General features: G+C 38.9%; 2 protein-coding genes across 2 annotated transcripts; one reads left to right on the top strand and one right to left on the bottom strand.

The window, feature by feature from the left end:
* Window positions 1–646: 646 nt before the first annotated feature.
* Window positions 647–2,721, bottom strand: si:dkey-152b24.7 (1-phosphatidylinositol phosphodiesterase-like). Its single transcript, XM_038710707.1, has 3 exons — window positions 2,166–2,721; window positions 1,914–1,987; window positions 647–1,793 (listed from the first exon to the last, which is right to left on the bottom strand). The coding sequence occupies exons 2-3, from the start codon at window positions 1,964–1,966 to the stop codon at window positions 941–943; spliced, it is 906 nt and encodes a 301-aa protein (XP_038566635.1). The 5' UTR covers window positions 1,967–1,987; window positions 2,166–2,721; the 3' UTR covers window positions 647–940.
* Window positions 2,722–3,924: 1,203 nt separating this feature from the next.
* Window positions 3,925–15,661, top strand: LOC119897130 (ubiquilin-4-like). The gene is made up of 7 exons (XM_038710708.1): window positions 3,925–4,107; window positions 5,332–5,477; window positions 5,570–5,709; window positions 9,633–9,895; window positions 12,257–12,372; window positions 12,932–13,103; window positions 14,051–15,661. Exons 1-7 carry the CDS (start codon window positions 3,961–3,963, stop codon window positions 14,183–14,185), a joined length of 1,119 nt encoding a protein of 372 aa, XP_038566636.1. The 5' UTR covers window positions 3,925–3,960; the 3' UTR covers window positions 14,186–15,661.
* Window positions 15,662–16,091: the final 430 nt, after the last annotated feature.

Genomic DNA, 16,091 nt, shown 5'->3' on the forward strand with positions numbered 1-16,091 from the left:
CTGAACATACTGCTGCAATTCACAATGACAATATGGACCATAAGCAACTTCAAGCTGTAATGTCAGCAGGAGACATTCAGTCTTCCCTGCATTATTGGAACCTGCCTAATGCAGCTAGATTTTTAAATATTTAAGCATTGTGGATTTGTTGTAAAGCCCCTGTTGAGTCTATGAAAGGCTTGCATTATTATTTATTATTATTATTAATATTATTATTATGTAACTTAAAAACCTTGATGGCCCTAATGAAAACTATTAATTCTTAATAAACCTGTTTGTTCTAGAATCAAGCACTTCTTTATCTAAGACATAACATATTCCTGCTCCATCTCTCTGTTGTCAAATACTACTTTTCAAATGTTTTTTATATAAAATATTCTTACCTATAAATGCAACAGTAATAATAAAATAACACTGACAGCAGTCACTTGGCTACATAAGCAAGTAATTTAGTAAAACTTTGAATGCAGTACTTCTACTTGTAATGATATAAAGAATTTTACACAAATGTATTGCTACTTTAACTAAGATAAAACATCTGAGCACTTATTCCAACACTGTTATTACAAAGATCATTTCATAAGGGAGTATTAAACTTCATGGAAAGTAAATGAGATGCAACATCATTGAGCAACACAACTTCAGGTGAGGATAAAATGAAATTTATTTTTGTCATAATTATGGGCAAAACATTTTGCTTCCATTTGCTTCCAAAATTACACAGTGGATACAACTGACAAAGACAATGAGATTATTTTTTAGATTACATTTTGGAGTTCCAGATATTTCATCTGTATCAGAGTGTGTACAGATAGGAAAGATACAGGAACTTCATAGTGGTCCATCAGATCCAAACCCTCAACCTTTCAAATGAATGGTGCACATAATTATTGAACCTCTACCAGTTTAAATTACTGCATGCGTCTTATCCGCTGCGCCATCACCACCCATTTATGTTTAAGTTGGCAACAGTTTGAATGAGGTCAATGCCAGGGAAGTTCATGGCAATGATACCAAAACATGGTCTGGGCTGATTAGGGTAAAACTGTCTCAGGTATTGATTGAGCCATGGATTTACCTTTTCAGCCACTCTTTTTGGAGTCAGAAACATTCCCCAGAAAGTACCAAAGCCAGTGCCGCTAGTGTAAGTCACAACAGCATTATCACCTCCACAGGCTAGAGTGGCTTGGCTCAGCTGCTTGATTATTTTGTTGTCTTTATCGTTAACGTTGGTGACTTTGGAGTTACCTTTCCCATTTGTATCAATAAGGGGAATTCCAAGTGTGAAGGTGTTCATCTGCAAAAAGACAATTTTCCCCCTAATCTGACCCATAGTTGGCATTGCAGAGGACACCCAGAAACGCTGGTCATTGCCAATCAGACTCTGCACCATTTCATTTACAGTGGTCTTCTCAAAAGACTCTGGTTGCACTCTAATGAGCACAGCCTCGGTCTTAAACTCTGACAGGAAAGCCTGGACAGTGTCTATGACGTCCTTGAGAGTGCTGTGTTGGTACATCACTCCATGCATGACATAGAGGGTGTTACCCAGTCCAAACACTTTGAGATCCAGGAAACGAATGCCAGCCCTGAGCTGATCCTTCAGGGACAAGGACTGGCATTCGAGCTCTGGACCTCCGTACAGGGCCATGCTATCATGGGTGCCAGGGATGGTGAGGAGAGAGAGGGCGCGGAAATCCTCGATGCCTGACATCCATGGAATATTGTAGGACCCCGGGAGTATGAGGTTTCCATTGTCATTGAAGAACAGGTCTTTTCCATGGCACATAAAACTGATGATTTAGAACAAGATTTTGAGATGTTACAATAACTCCAATGCCATGAGGTTGCAGCTTAAAAACAATCTAACCATTTATTTAACTTGAAAAACTTTTAAATTATAGCCTACTTACGTGACAGACAACAAAACGCAGTGGAAAAGCAGACACCTGTGACCAGCCTTCATTCTTCCAGAGATATGAGCAACCTAGCAAATAATTTGTAAAATTAAAATTATGCATCTATCACATCAAACTCATTAACTTTGAATAAAAGACATGTATAGAAAATGTACTAATTAATTATCCAAGGTAAGCATACAGTTGAAAGGTTTTAATTAACAGTGTCAGCTAAAATGATTTATTATTACTTTTTTTTTACTGTACCTTACAGCCAGGAGGATTTCACAGCAAACCACTCTGATGGTCAGAATGTGAAAACTCAACAGAACACCCATAATTTATATTGCTTGGTTATCTGGAAAATTCTAGGTGTGGGTCATAAATATCAGTTGCATGATTCAGACTGATTGTTCTTGATGTTGGACAATCAAACATGTTTACAGATTGTGGTGTTTGAGAGGTGTGTCCCTTTAGTGGAAAAAGATCAGATTTCTAACAGGCATTATCTCCAAAGCAAGCAGCCACACCAGTGCAGCTAAACAATGACTAAACCATTTGTAAAAATTTGTGCCAAAATTATGCCAATTTCTTTTGCCAACAATAAATAAACAAAACCTTATCACTCAGTGAAAGCAGGGCAAAACTGAGGCACTGCTATGCAATAGGCTAAATGTTTCTATTCTTATGTTTCTGTATGTCAGCTAGGAGGACTTGGTGCTCTGCAGTTTATATATCACCTATTCATTAGTTACTAAAAACTATTTGAATAGTTACTAGTTAGTTGTTTTAGTACTCGAGACCGGTCTTGTCTCGGTCTCGGACATTGAGGACTCGGGATTTTATTTCAAGACCAGTCAGGACCATAACTTTGGGAATATCAATAAATTGCTTTTGCATTGTCTGTTAACATCCTAACTCTGACTGGAAGTAAAACGTATTGCTTCAAATGCAACCAAAAACCCTAATTAAACATGTGTTGTTCCCGTTAACGACTGTCACCCCTCCCCCCAATGCTTAAGTTGATTTCAGCTCTTAGTGTTTGTATGTGGATGTTTTAATGGGAAAGTGGATCTTTCACATCACTTTGAGAAGTAGGCCTACCTATGATCTCGTTCCACATTTTATTGTGTGCCATGCAATGCAGGGAACTGGTCTTGTTCTTGACTCGGTCTCGCCCTCCCTCGGTCTTGGTCTTGACTGCTCTCAGCCCATAAAAGTCTTGGTCTTGTCTCGGTCTTGATAAACTCTGGTCTTGGTCTTGACTTGGTCTCGGTTTGGGCGGTCTTGACTACAACACTAGTTAATAGTAACTATTTCTATTTTACTACTATCTATTCTCTTTCTAAAAAATAAGCAATAGTAAGTAAAAAAATAAGCACTATCTAAATAATAGATAGGCTACTAGTAAAATGTAAATAATTACTAGTAACTAAAATCGGAACTGCAGAGCCCCATATATTTAAATGGAAAAAATGTATGGCAAGCCGTTTTAACATTAATTCCTTAAAACTTATAGCCTATTAGTTGCTAATTAAAATCTAACCTAACCATTCCTGTTTTAGTAGTAACAATTGATTAGATACTAGTAGCTTACTTAATTTTTAGTTACTAGTAGCCTAACTATTCCATTAGTTACTAGTAACTATTTTTTAGAAGGCTAACTAAAAATTAAGTAACGTTAGGCTAGTTTCTAATCAATTGTTACTAGTAAAACGCTATTTAAAATAGACAATGAGAGATATCTTATGTTTAAACGAAAATTAGCCTATAGTAGACTAATTCAGGTAAGTTAGGCCGGTACGTTTCTGAATAAATTCCATTAAATAGTATAGTATGAAATATAAATGCGTGTAAGGATAACATCAAAATGAAAGTGATTCATGTTTTATCGGTGTTGGACGCCCTGAGATGACAACGGGCTCATACAGTTTATGTTCAAGACCTGACTTTGTCCCAAAATTTAAAGCTGTCCTTTAACTAACGCGCGATGGATGGCAGCTACACGCCGATGAAGCGTCAACTCTACCGGAAATACCAACGAAGAAGAGGGTGAAGTAAGATGGCGGAGAATAACAGCACGGACCATACTGGGGATACCAACGTAGATAAAAATGTTTCTCCCGGAGCATCAATGATGGTGGTCACCGTCAAAACCCCGAATGGGAAAGAGGAAATTACGATTTCGGAGGATTCTTCTGTCGCCCAGGTGCGTTAACTGACCTTTTTTTCAACATCTGGCAGCGAAAATCATGCTACGATTAATGTTACAGAGCGACCCTTCGCAAACCTTAGGGGAAAGGTAAAAACGTACATTTTAAAAAATGTTTTCAACAGCGGCTTGCGTCGTCAAATGCATTTTCGTTGTCCCACATATGTCTAATTTCTTTCCGCAATAATAAAATGTTTGCCCGGGGCGAAACTAACTTTTAGACCCAATATTTGGAAAGACAGTAGGCAGCTGTGTGATTACGGAAATAGCAGAGAAGTTCGCTCATGAGAGCTAACGTTAGCTTTGCATTTGTGGGATATCGCGACATTTAAGTGTGACGCTGACGTTAACTAACAGTTACATCATTTTGGGTTGATGAAACTGCAGTGAAAATAGTGTTTGTTCACTTTGCCCTGAATCGATAACGACTCTAAGATAGCCATTATCCTGTTATCGGCCCACCGTTCAGAGTGACCAGCCGCCGATAGTTACACATCTGAGTGACTGTTGAACAACATGACTAAGCTAATGTAAGAACTGATAATAAATATTATCTGTGAAACTATTTACACTGCTAACTAGATGGGCTCAACCCCTCTTGTGCAATAACCTGGTCAACCGTGCAAGGGTCCTCGAAGTTTGCTGTCTAGTCGTTTGCCTACCAAGTTCACACTGTAACTTACAGTAGATGTCATTCATCAGATTTTGCAAGGAGACCAAGAAACCAACCAGTCTCCTCCTTCTTGTGTTGGACTCCAGGTTTTCTGTATGTTACTCTGTGGTAATTTGATGAAAACAACTTTATTTAGGAATAAAGCACCACATGGGTTCAATTCCCACTGTGACCTCCAAAATGTGTCCCCGAGCAAGACACGTAACCCCTAGTTGCTCCAGAGGCGTGCGACCTCTGAGATCTATAGTAAATCTAAGTCGCTTTGGATAAATGCGTCAGTTACGGATGCATATATTATAATTTTTATTATTATATGGTTTTAGAACTAGATTCTGGCACAACACCTCTCTTCAAAAGTGGGCAACAAGATTACATAGTAACAGAGAATTCAGATGAGATTGTACTTTTCTCAAACAAATTTTCAACTACTCAAATTATCAAAAACACAGTTTTTGCACACAGTGAATCTGTACCTCTTTGGGACCTCTAGGCACTTTCACACTATGCCCAGCTGATAATGTACACTTGCTCTTGTCTCATTTGTCCAGTTTAAACAGGAGGTATCCAGAAAGTTTGAGGCCCAGCAGGACCAGCTGGTGTTGATATTTGCTGGAAAGATTCTGAAGGATGGTGATACTTTAAACCAGCATGGTATCAAAGACGGGTTGACTGTTCATCTTGTTATCAAGACAAAGTAAGTACAACTCATGATGTGATCTGTGTAGCTAAAGAGAAAAACCTCAAGCCTGGTAAGAGTTTAATTTGATAGTGGCCTTTTCTCTCAAGATCAACAGGTGGCAGCAGATCTCAGACAAGTGCCAGTTCTGCAACTCCTCAAAATAACAGTGGCAGCACCAACACCTCTGTACCAGACAGAACAGGAGGTGGCACAAGCCAGACACCAACACAACCTGCTAATGCGATAAGTAAGAATGCATACTTTTTTTTAAAATTGCTTGCTTGTTTTTTGCACCACAGTGTGTTGAATCTTCCTGATTCCTATCACATAGATATGCATATAAAATGTACAGACACTGTAAACATTATAAACATGAATGAATTAAACATTAATAAGTCAAAACATCAACTGAATACATGAAGCCATAGGCGTATCATTTTATTTAGGGTTTGTTCCAGAATAGGTTTACATGATTTCAGTTTCAAAACACACCATATTATTGTCATACTGCACATTGCTGCAGCTCCTCTTTTCACCCTGTGTGTTGAATGCTCTATTTTAGCTATCGAGTGATGCATCTCACTTCTAAAAGATCTTTGTTGGGAGTTGCACATGCGCAGTACCTAGTCATAGGCTGAAATCACAGGGGGGTCATGTGCCCCCCCCCCCCTTAAAAACCATCAAATAATATAATGATATATAATTGAAACAATTGTGTAAATAGTAAAACAGTACAAACGCTCACATTGAACGTTAAAAACTGGCTGCGCCGTGTTTCACGTGTGCACAGACAGTAACCTCATGTCACAGCTACAAACATACAGGCTAAAACATGTCTTAGGTGTGTGGAAGTTATTCACGAGAGTGAAGAAGACTCGGCGCTCACTACATCTGCAGAGAAACTCACAGAAAGAGACGCTGTGGATATTGTAAAGCAGGGAGCAGGTAAAGCAACAGTGAACGCAGCTGTTGGTGACGATGTCATTCATGCCACGGTGGGCTCTATTGGTAATTAACAACAAGCCTCCCTAACACGCGGCTTATCTGCTGCTGTGAAAACGGATTCGCGGGTGAAAAACCAAAACAAGTTGTTCTTTTAAATAAAACTGCTGACAAATAAAGAGAGAGATACGACAGGTGTATGTGTGTGCTTGTGTGTCTGACGGGAAAGGAAAGGTGAGCAGATTACTTTAGTTTGTGATTAAACACAAAAATGAATTGGAGAATTAGGTAGAATTAAAATGGTGTGCAATTTATTTTCAGCTTATTCCAGTGAAAATGCTGATGTTATTTTATAATCAGTGTTTCAATAGGACCATACAATTGAGACCAGTGAGAACAGCCAACATTTATACTGGTGCTGGTGGGGATCCTAATAAAAATAGATCTTTCAATAAATAGTTAAAAAAATGTTTGTGTATGCTGTCAGTTGTAGATCTTAGAAATAAATAAAATCGGAATCGGCAGGTCAGACCTCTTAAAAAATCAGTAACTGGAATCAGCCAGGAAAAATGTAATCTGTGTATCTCTTACTACAGCGATAACCCTGTGTGTGAACCGATATTAGGCTGATACCGTAGATCCATGTGTTGGTTTTTTTGCATATATATATATATATATATATATATATATATATGCGCTCCCGATCTACTGGTTGTGTTCCTGATTATTTTAAAACGGCTTGCGTGAAACCTGGTTTAGATCCCTCCCTCCCACATAATTTTAGACCAATTTCAAAACTGCCTTTTATTGCAAAGATTCTAGAAAGAATTGTGTCCAAACAGCTGCTCACTGTGCTGGAAAATAACAAATTATTTGAAAAGTTTCTGGTCTGGTTTTAGGAAGTACCACAGCACTGAGACTGCCCTGCTTAAAGTCACCAATGACCTTTTAATGTCTGCTGATGAAGGCATGTGCTCAGTCCTTGTACTCCTGGACCTTAGCGCTGCTTTTGACACCATTGATCACAACATCATGTTAGACAGACTGAGGCACTGGGTGGGGATCTCTGGTACTGCCCTAGAATGGTTTTCATCCTGCCTGTCAAATAGGAAGTTTTGTGTGTCTGTAAACAACTAGGACCCATTTTGTTTTCCTTGTATCTGCTTCCCCTTGGACATATTATCCATAAACATGGTATTTCTTTTCATATTTATGCTGATGACACACAAATATACTTGCCCGTCAGATCCACAGACCCTGGAATGCTGAGTTCACTTAACAACTGCCTTTGTGAAAATGGATGTCAAATAATTTCCTCCAGCTGAACTCAGACAAAACAGAAATCCTGGTCATCGGGTCTCAGCAGATGGCAAAACAAATACTGCCATCTGCTGGTTCCCTAGTAAATCACATTAAGCCTGTTGCAAAGAACCTTGGTGTTTGGTTTGATAGTAATTTAAATTTCGAGCAGCACACCACAAAGCTTGTTCAATCATGTTTTTATCAACTTAGAAATATAGCTAAAATTCGATCTATGTTAACTTTTAAGGACACCGAAACCATTTTACACGCCTTCATCTCATCATGCCTGGATTATTGCAACAGCCTTTTCACCTGTTTAACCCAAAAATCTATTGATCGACTCCAGACTGTCCAGAACTCAGCTGCCAGGCTTTTAACCAGAACAAAGAAATATGACCACATTACTCCTATTTTAGCTTCATTACACTGGCTCCCAGTATGTTTTAGAATTGACTTTAAAATTCTATTGATCACTTTTAAAGCTCTTCATGGCCTCTCGCCTTGTTATATTTCTGACCTTTTAGTCCCATACGCAGCAGCACGTACCTTGAGATCTTCAGGCAGAGGTCTGTTGTCTGTTCCAGAGTCTCGACTGAAAACTAAAGGGGACAGAGCGTTTGCTGTCAGGGCCCCGAGGCTCTGGAACAGCCTGCCCGAGGAAATCAGGTCAGCTGAGTCAGTGAACTCTTTTAAGTCCCTTCTTAAAACACACTTTTATAGGAGAGCCTTTCCCGAACTTATTTGACTTTATTTTATCCCTTTTATTTTATTGTATTTTACTAATTTTACATTAATCTGTATTTTAGTCTTTTCAATGTTTTCATGCTCTTATCTTGTTTTTTTGTATTATTCTTTACACTTGTTAAAGCACTTTGTAACTTGTTTTTGAAAAGTGCTCTACAAATAAGGATTATTGTTGTTGTTGTTATTATTATTATTATTATTTTTATATTAGTATATTATATAAAGTCATATTTAAACAACTATTGCTTTGTGCTGTTGGACAGATAAATAGTACTAAGACTTCTCTCTGTGTACACGTATCCTTTAGGCCTACACGTACAATTTTGGCTTTATTATTTGTGTCCCCTTTAAAAATTCCTCTAGAGAAATTTTATGTTTATTGTCCCCCCCTACTGTGAGATGAAATTTACGCCCATGTACCTAGTTAAGGACTACTAGCCAGTCAGAAGCAGAGTAGAGCGGGTCGTGAGATGCCGGTAAACACGGCTTCGGTTCAGCTGTATATCCCCTTACCAGCTTAGCAACATAGACTGGAGCAAGAGTTTCAGAGTGGTGAGATATTCATTTCACTTTAACAACTTTATATCTGTTGACTATCTGCAGGGTAGATAATCTGGAAGGGAGAAGGGAGGCAGCGGGCAGACTTCTTGTCACTGTGTGCTGCAGCTCAGTGTATTTTTCCACGTGTTTTCTTGTGATGTCACAAGAAAGCGGATGTAAAGGCTGGACTACAAACAAGCTCTTTTCATGCAGTTCAGAGCCGTGTTCTCTGTAGGAGATGGGAACTCCATTTGGGGTGGACTTTGGGCTTTTACACTTTGCAAACCTATTACATGCACAAAGAAGATATGTAACTCAATAAAGGAGAGGGGGAAAGGCATAATATGACCTCTTTAATATTCAATGCTTGAAAGCTAGTTGCAAAACACGTTTGCACTCACAAGTTGACATTTCATTAGGGATGTTATTCTTATTATTTATATGACTGAACATGAATGCAGCGTTACTGCAGACATGACCACCTTCACACAGATATTTAAAAAGAAAACAATCATATATGTAGATATTTTAAACTATATTTGGGTGACAGCACACACATTTAGGAGGAGCAAAATATGATTAAAATGCCACATCCAAATATCAACACAAGGAACTAATCTCCAGCTCTACTCCTCTCCTCAGGTGGGCTTGGTGACCTGTCCGGCTTGTTAGGTCTGGGCGCGCGTTCATCAAACTTCATGGAGATGCAGCAACAGGTGCAGAGTCAGCTGATGTCCAACCCACAGATGATGTCGCAGATCATGGGGAACCCGCTGGTCCAGAACATGATGTCCAACCCAGACTTGATGAGACAGATGTTCACAGGCAATCCTCAGATGCAGCAGCTCATGGAACAGAATCCGGACGTCTCCCGCATGTTCAACAACCCTGAGCTTATGAGACAGGTCAGTGCAGAGCTTTCATATTAGTCAATCTTAAAGAGAGCTAGTGCTGATAAATGTCCACTCATCAAGATAAAGTCTTGTGTTAAAAGTTACAGTAGTTAGGCAGTCTGTGTTTTGATACAGGTTTTGCCCCACCTTGCTTGTTGTTTACTGTTTTCTGTTATAGCTGCAAAATCGCGATTTTGATGGGACAAATATGTGATTTGTGATTATGTGTGATTGGTGTATGTATATATGTATGGGCAAAATTTTTTCAAGACGTTACATGGCGGGCCAGACCAAGGTCAAATTATTTAAAATCCTTGCGCACTATGTGCACGTTTAGCTCAGTCGGTATAGTGCGGGACTCTTTATAGGAAGGTTTTAGGATCAATTCCACCTAAGTGCAGATGCTTTTTTTTCTCCCTCGTTAAACAAATTGATTATAAGGACACTTTTGCACATGCTCACAATAAAGCATGTGCTGTAGTGTGTGTGTGTGTGTGTGTGTGTGTGTGTGTGTGCGTCCCAGCATTTCATCTGCATTCATAAACCTGCGGACGCATATTTTCATTTCCGTGAGGAAATTCAGGGGAATCCAATCACACGTTTATTGACTGCTTTTTCAGAGGTGTGTCAAGCAAGCCAGAGACTCTTTTGAATGTCGTTCAGAACTTTTCAAAAAACTTGTCATAAAGCTTTGCTGCAAAAAAAGTTCTCGCGTTTTTATTTTGGAAGCACAATCATCATGACTGAGATCTATTTCAGCACCAGCCGCTATCAATTTATTTATTTTTTATATCTGCCGCGGGCAAGATATTATTGCTGTCGGGCCGATTCCGCCTATTGCCGACCACTGCTATATATTTTAGTTATCTATTCTCCTACTGTAACACACTCTTTGATGCTGACCTAGTTCCTTTCTTTTACCACTTCTACCTGGGTTTATGTCCTGACGTAGCAGTTGTCCTTTTTCATTGACCATTCTAAGGATACAAAAATATTGGTTTCATCTGTTCTTCTGCTGCGGTTTGGACGCCTGGTGTCCTCAACCATTTGCTTGCTGCATATGTTGGTGATGTACAAAATTAAGTTTGCATAATGTTATTTTTGTGTAATTTGTCATTTGCTATATAGTAATATATAGTATAAGTCTCTGAACTAGAGTCTAAGTCAAGTCTCAATTCTCTCGCGGTTATAATGAATGTTGTATCACCTGCTGCATATAAAACTGCATACCTATAAGGAATTCTGTAACTGCAATTAATGACAGCTTATTAACTACTGTAAGTCAACACACCCCGCAGACTCTCAAACCCAGTGTAACGTTAATTAAATAAAACTGTAACATTAACGTTAAATGATAAACAATAAACCTGTAACCTGTTTTTCACTTACAGAGCACAACCATGTAATCTGCAATGCAATTAATGACAGCAATTAATGACTGTAAGTCAACACATTCCCCAGACTCTCAAACCCAGTGTAACGTTAACTAAATATACCTGTAACCTGTTTGCAGCCAACATTAATAATTAACATGTAAATGAGTACATTAATCGACCACCACAAGTTTGGCAAGCAAACAAATGCTCAATCATCTTTTCATAACGAACGACAGTCGGACCCAAACTCCCGTAGGTCGTGGCTAAAGCAAGAAGCAAGCTAATGTTAGATGGCCAGTGCTGAGCTAAACCTGTTTACTCACCACAGGTTACAAACCTATTTTGCGTTCAGCGCTTCTTTGTTTGGATCTTGTTTTATCAAGTTTTAAAGCCAAAGTTTGTGATGAGTGGTACATCAGCTGCTGGTGTTTGTTGTACTCTCTCACGTGTGGCCACGTGCAGCTGATACTACGTGTTACGTATGCAGGTTATAGGTAACTCCGGGAGGGGAGTAACGGCAAGCTCATCAGACGTTTCCTAAAAATAAACATTGTTCACAAGTCCCGCACCTCGAGGTCAAGTCTGAAGTCTTTTGAGGACAAGTCTCAAGTCACTGTATGTGTGACTTAAGTCGGACTCGAGTCAGATTCTCAAATTCGAGTCCCCAAATCTGGCTTGAGGATAGCCATCATTCCAGTCAGAAGCTTGCTTCTCCTCCTAGGCCACCTCAGCTCTCACGGTTTTATTTTTGTCATTTGAATCCTCTCTTCCTTTGAGATACCATAGAGTTGGCAAGGAATCCAGCATGACGCGAGAGATGATCCATAAACAGGAGTGGGCACTAACAAACCCTGAGAGCACCCTCTGGGTTTATAATGCTCTGCGGAGAATTTATGCAGACATCCAAATTGTTATCTTGTTAGCACAAGATAAAAAAAGAGTATCATCTTTCAGGACTCTTTTGGAGTTCACTTGTGTCATGTTTGTCATTGAGCAGATGCAGAGTCCCGAAACACTCTCAATGCTGACCAACCCCAGAGCCATGCAGGCCCTCATACAGATCCAACAGGGCCTGCAGACCTTACAGACAGAAGTCCCGGGATTCATGTCCAGGTACCAGCAAGTTGCTATTAAATCAAATACTTCAACCCTGTATAATTTTTTTTAATCTTGCGGTCCACTCAGAATTAATCAGAATTGTTTCAATCATCTGAATCGTGAAAAGAAAGTATTTATAAGGTTTACAGTTTACAAGATGTTTGTGTAAAGAATCTACCCATTTTACTAAATCACAAAGCAGAGGTGGAATAATAAAGTCCCTCCCCCTAACTCAGACCCCATAGATTTGCTATATTTTCCCAAATGAAATTGATATCATGACACAATAATGTGTTCAGTTTAAAATAGATTATTATGATTTGTAGGCATTTAAGCCAAACTGGAGTTACTCTCACAAGCTTTTAAAGCTGCCACTCTTCAACACTACCTTGTAAAGCTATGGTGTCTTGCTTTTATAAATGTAGTTGTTTATTTATGTAAAGAAACAGTAAACCCAACAGATATCCATATACTGTATGAATTCTGGTTATTTGAAGTCACCGTATATTTAGCTAAAAGTCACAGGAATTGCTACAGTAGTCTGGATATATGACATTTCTTTTCCCTTTTCTAGATTGCCTCCCGGAGGTCTTGCAGTTCCTCCAACCACAGGAGGCAACATCCCTCCAGAGAACCCTCACCCTCCTGCCATGGCATCAGGATCCAGTCTCTTCTCAGCCACCAGTCCTGCTCAGCAACAGCTCATGCAGCAGATGTTACAGATGTTTGGAGGCGGAGGGCCATCAGTATGTTTCATATAATTTCCTAAATTTGTCCTGACGCTTAAAGAGGCCTTTTGGCTTTTTCCCTCTCCTTTATTGAGTTCGATACCTTTTTGGTGCATGTAATAGGTTTGCAAAGTGAAAAAGCCCAAAGTCCAGCCCAAAGGGGAGTTCCCATCTCCCACAGAAAACTCTGCTCTGAACTGTCTGAAAACAACTCATCTATAGTCCAGCCTTTTCTTCCGCTATATGCCTACGTCACAAAAAACACTCTGAGCTGCAGCACACAGTGACAAGACTTCTGCTGGCTGCCTCTCCTCTCCCTTTCAAACACTAGCTACCCTCCAGGCAGTCGATGGTCATAAAGTTGTTACTGTGATGTAGAGACAGAGCTCAGTTAAAACTTTATGGATGAAAGACACATTTGTTACAGATTAATAACTCACCTCTCTGAAATTCTTGCTCCAGACCATGTTGCTAAACTGGTAAGGAGATATACAGCTGAGCCGTGTTTACCGGCTTCTCACGACCCGCCCTTCTCTGCTTCTGATTGGCTGGTAGTCCTTAACCAGGAACTGCGTATGTGCAACTCCCAACCTCGATCTTTTAGAAGTGAGATGCATCACTCCACAGCTAAGGATGAAAAGAGGAGCTGCAGCAATGTGCAGTATGTTTTTTTTGAAAATGAAACCATGTAAACCTGTTCTGGTACAACCCCTAAATAAAATTATGAACCTTAAAATCAGCAAAATATGACCACTTTAAAATGTGATATTGTGTGAGAGGATGAGTTTGTCTGTATTTTGATGCCTAATTATGGATGGAAATGTGTTAAAATATTGTGTCAAAATCAGGTGGCGTAAATATAAAAACTTCCTATATAAAGCCTGTAATCAGAATCTCAAAAAAAAGATGTCCACCTCTGTTTAAAAAAAAAAGTACTATCTTAACCATTGTGTCTTCCTTCTCAGACCCCGGAGGTTCGCTTCCAGCAGCAGCTCGACCAGCTCAACGCCATGGGCTTTATCAACCGCGAAGCCAACCTCCAGGCACTCATTGCTACAGGAGGGGATGTCAATGCTGCCATTGAGAGACTGCTGGCCTAACTCACTGAATTCATTCTGGGGTTGAGGGTGGAAGACTAATATCTTTGGGGACTTGCGTTGGAAATTGGAAAATTAATAAGTGAACACAGTCCTCCATCATATACAAGTCTGACCTGACCCCCAGTTAGACGCAGTGGTGTTCCAGTCACTTGTTATCTCTTCAGCTGATCTGTAAATCATAGGAAGGATGAACAGGGAACTGGGGAATCATAGTGGGAGAGGTTGAGGAGGGATGTTGCCAGTTTCTAACAGACTTGGTCTTGTGGTACATGCTGTGGCAGTACTGCTGCTATGAAATGACACCACCACTAGCACTGCCTCGCCCACTGAGTTACTCCTGCCAGTGCAGCCGGAGATGATTTCTGATTCAGTGCTCATTCACTGGATGTCTAAATGAGGTTACCAATGAATTAATTTGTAATACTGTAGTTACTTATTTTTACATTATTTAATTTTAACAGATTGTATTTAGGAGTTTAGATGAAGAGTTCTGGATCATGGTGGTGTTGTAATAGGTTGGATCTGTGCTCTCTGTCTGGAGAACCAGCTTTTCTTGTCTTTTTTTTCATCCACTTTCCTGGTTGACTTGTATTTATTTAAGTTATCCCTTCACTTAGGTTTTCCCTAAGTTAACCCTGACAGGTTCTTGATGCTTTGTTTTTCCCCCTAAAACTGAACTGAATCTTGTGTGTATAGTTGGCACTGCTGCCTAAATGTTTTCGGAGGAGTAGAAAGTGAAAGTTTTCATGTTGTAGGACCAAGGCAATACTGTGTGCGGATGGGGGTTGGACAGTGTGACATTATATACAGTGAGGGGCTAGAGGCTTTTCAACTGGTAGAGATTGTTCTATGTTGAGGTAGATATCCCTTTAATTTCTCTCATTGTGTTGCCAAAGTGTAATACAGGATTTTCCTCAAGTATATTTGTCAGGTTTTTCATTTGCAGAATTAGCCAAAACTGTAATTTCCATCTGATTGTTTTAATCTCTAAATTGTTCTGCAGTTACAGTCCCAGAATCGTAATATCACCCTAAATATTACATTAACTTGACAGGTTTATCGACATTAGCCACCCCTATTGTAGATATTCATTGGAATTAACTTTCTTAGCAAATGGCTTTGGTTCGGGGTGATTCCTGAAAAATAACAGTGTAAAAGTAATAAACTTGGACTTGAATTTTTTGTTCTGAACTATAAAATAAACTATAAAATGGCCTCATGTGTCAGTTCTCTGGTGATACTATAATAAGTGTGGTTATGGATTACTAAATGGAAATTGAGAAAGCCAATCACAGATGTATCAAATCCTTTCACAATAACACATGTGAATTTCCATAGAAGAAATATAGTGCCTAAATGTAATGTTGAGTTCTGCAATAAATTGAAATTTAACCATGAAATCTCTTGTTGTGAGTCTACCTATGGACAGATAATTAGACAATTTGTTTTTCAAAACAATAAATTATTTGCACTGTATGTCTTGTCTGTTCTAAATATGTGTGCATAATATTCTTTGGCAATGTGGCTGTATTGAATTTAATCCTTGATTGAAATTTTCACTTGTCCTTGCAATGTGTTCTCGCCATAGCTTATGACAAATTGTTGTTTATATCTTAAAGTATATTACTCCTAAGAAATCAAAATTTAAATAATCTATTTGTCATACAGTCACTGTACTGTTCTGTTAATTAAGTAAATGTAGCAATATTTACTTGAATATTTACAAATATTATTCCAGGAATTGTAAAAGTCTGTATTGTATCTTTATCAAAGCTAAGTATATAATTATTTTAAGTATTAAAAGTAAATTGGCTATTTATTATTGCTCCGTTTTAAGGTGTATTTTTTCATAGTTTTGAATGTATTCTGAAAGGTTGGATAGTTTATATTATAAATAATAACATGA

The sequence above is a fragment of the Micropterus salmoides genome, unplaced genomic scaffold (assembly GCF_014851395.1).
Source record: "Micropterus salmoides isolate LMB-PRFRI ecotype aquatic unplaced genomic scaffold, ASM1485139v1 Ms_hic_scaffold_11, whole genome shotgun sequence".
In the NCBI taxonomy this organism is placed as follows: domain Eukaryota; kingdom Metazoa; phylum Chordata; class Actinopteri; order Centrarchiformes; family Centrarchidae; genus Micropterus; species Micropterus salmoides.

What these genes read in the sequence shown, in the direction of transcription:
- LOC119897130 (XM_038710708.1), top strand. Translation starts at nt 3,961, where the DNA reads ATGGCGGAGAATAACAGCACGGACCATACTGGGGATACCAACGTAGAT. An exon ending in ACCCTGAGCTTATGAGACAG is followed by an intron (nt 9,896 to 12,256) that starts GTCAGTGCAGAG and finishes GTCATTGAGCAG; the next exon opens with ATGCAGAGTCCCGAAACACT. An exon ending in TTGGAGGCGGAGGGCCATCA is followed by an intron (nt 13,104 to 14,050) that starts GTATGTTTCATA and finishes CTTCCTTCTCAG; the next exon opens with ACCCCGGAGGTTCGCTTCCA.
- si:dkey-152b24.7 (XM_038710707.1), bottom strand. Translation starts at nt 1,966, where the DNA reads ATGAAGGCTGGTCACAGGTGTCTGCTTTTCCACTGCGTTTTGTTGTCT. An exon ending in TGCGTTTTGTTGTCTGTCAC is followed by an intron (nt 1,794 to 1,913) that starts GTAAGTAGGCTA and finishes CTAAATCATCAG; the next exon opens with TTTTATGTGCCATGGAAAAG.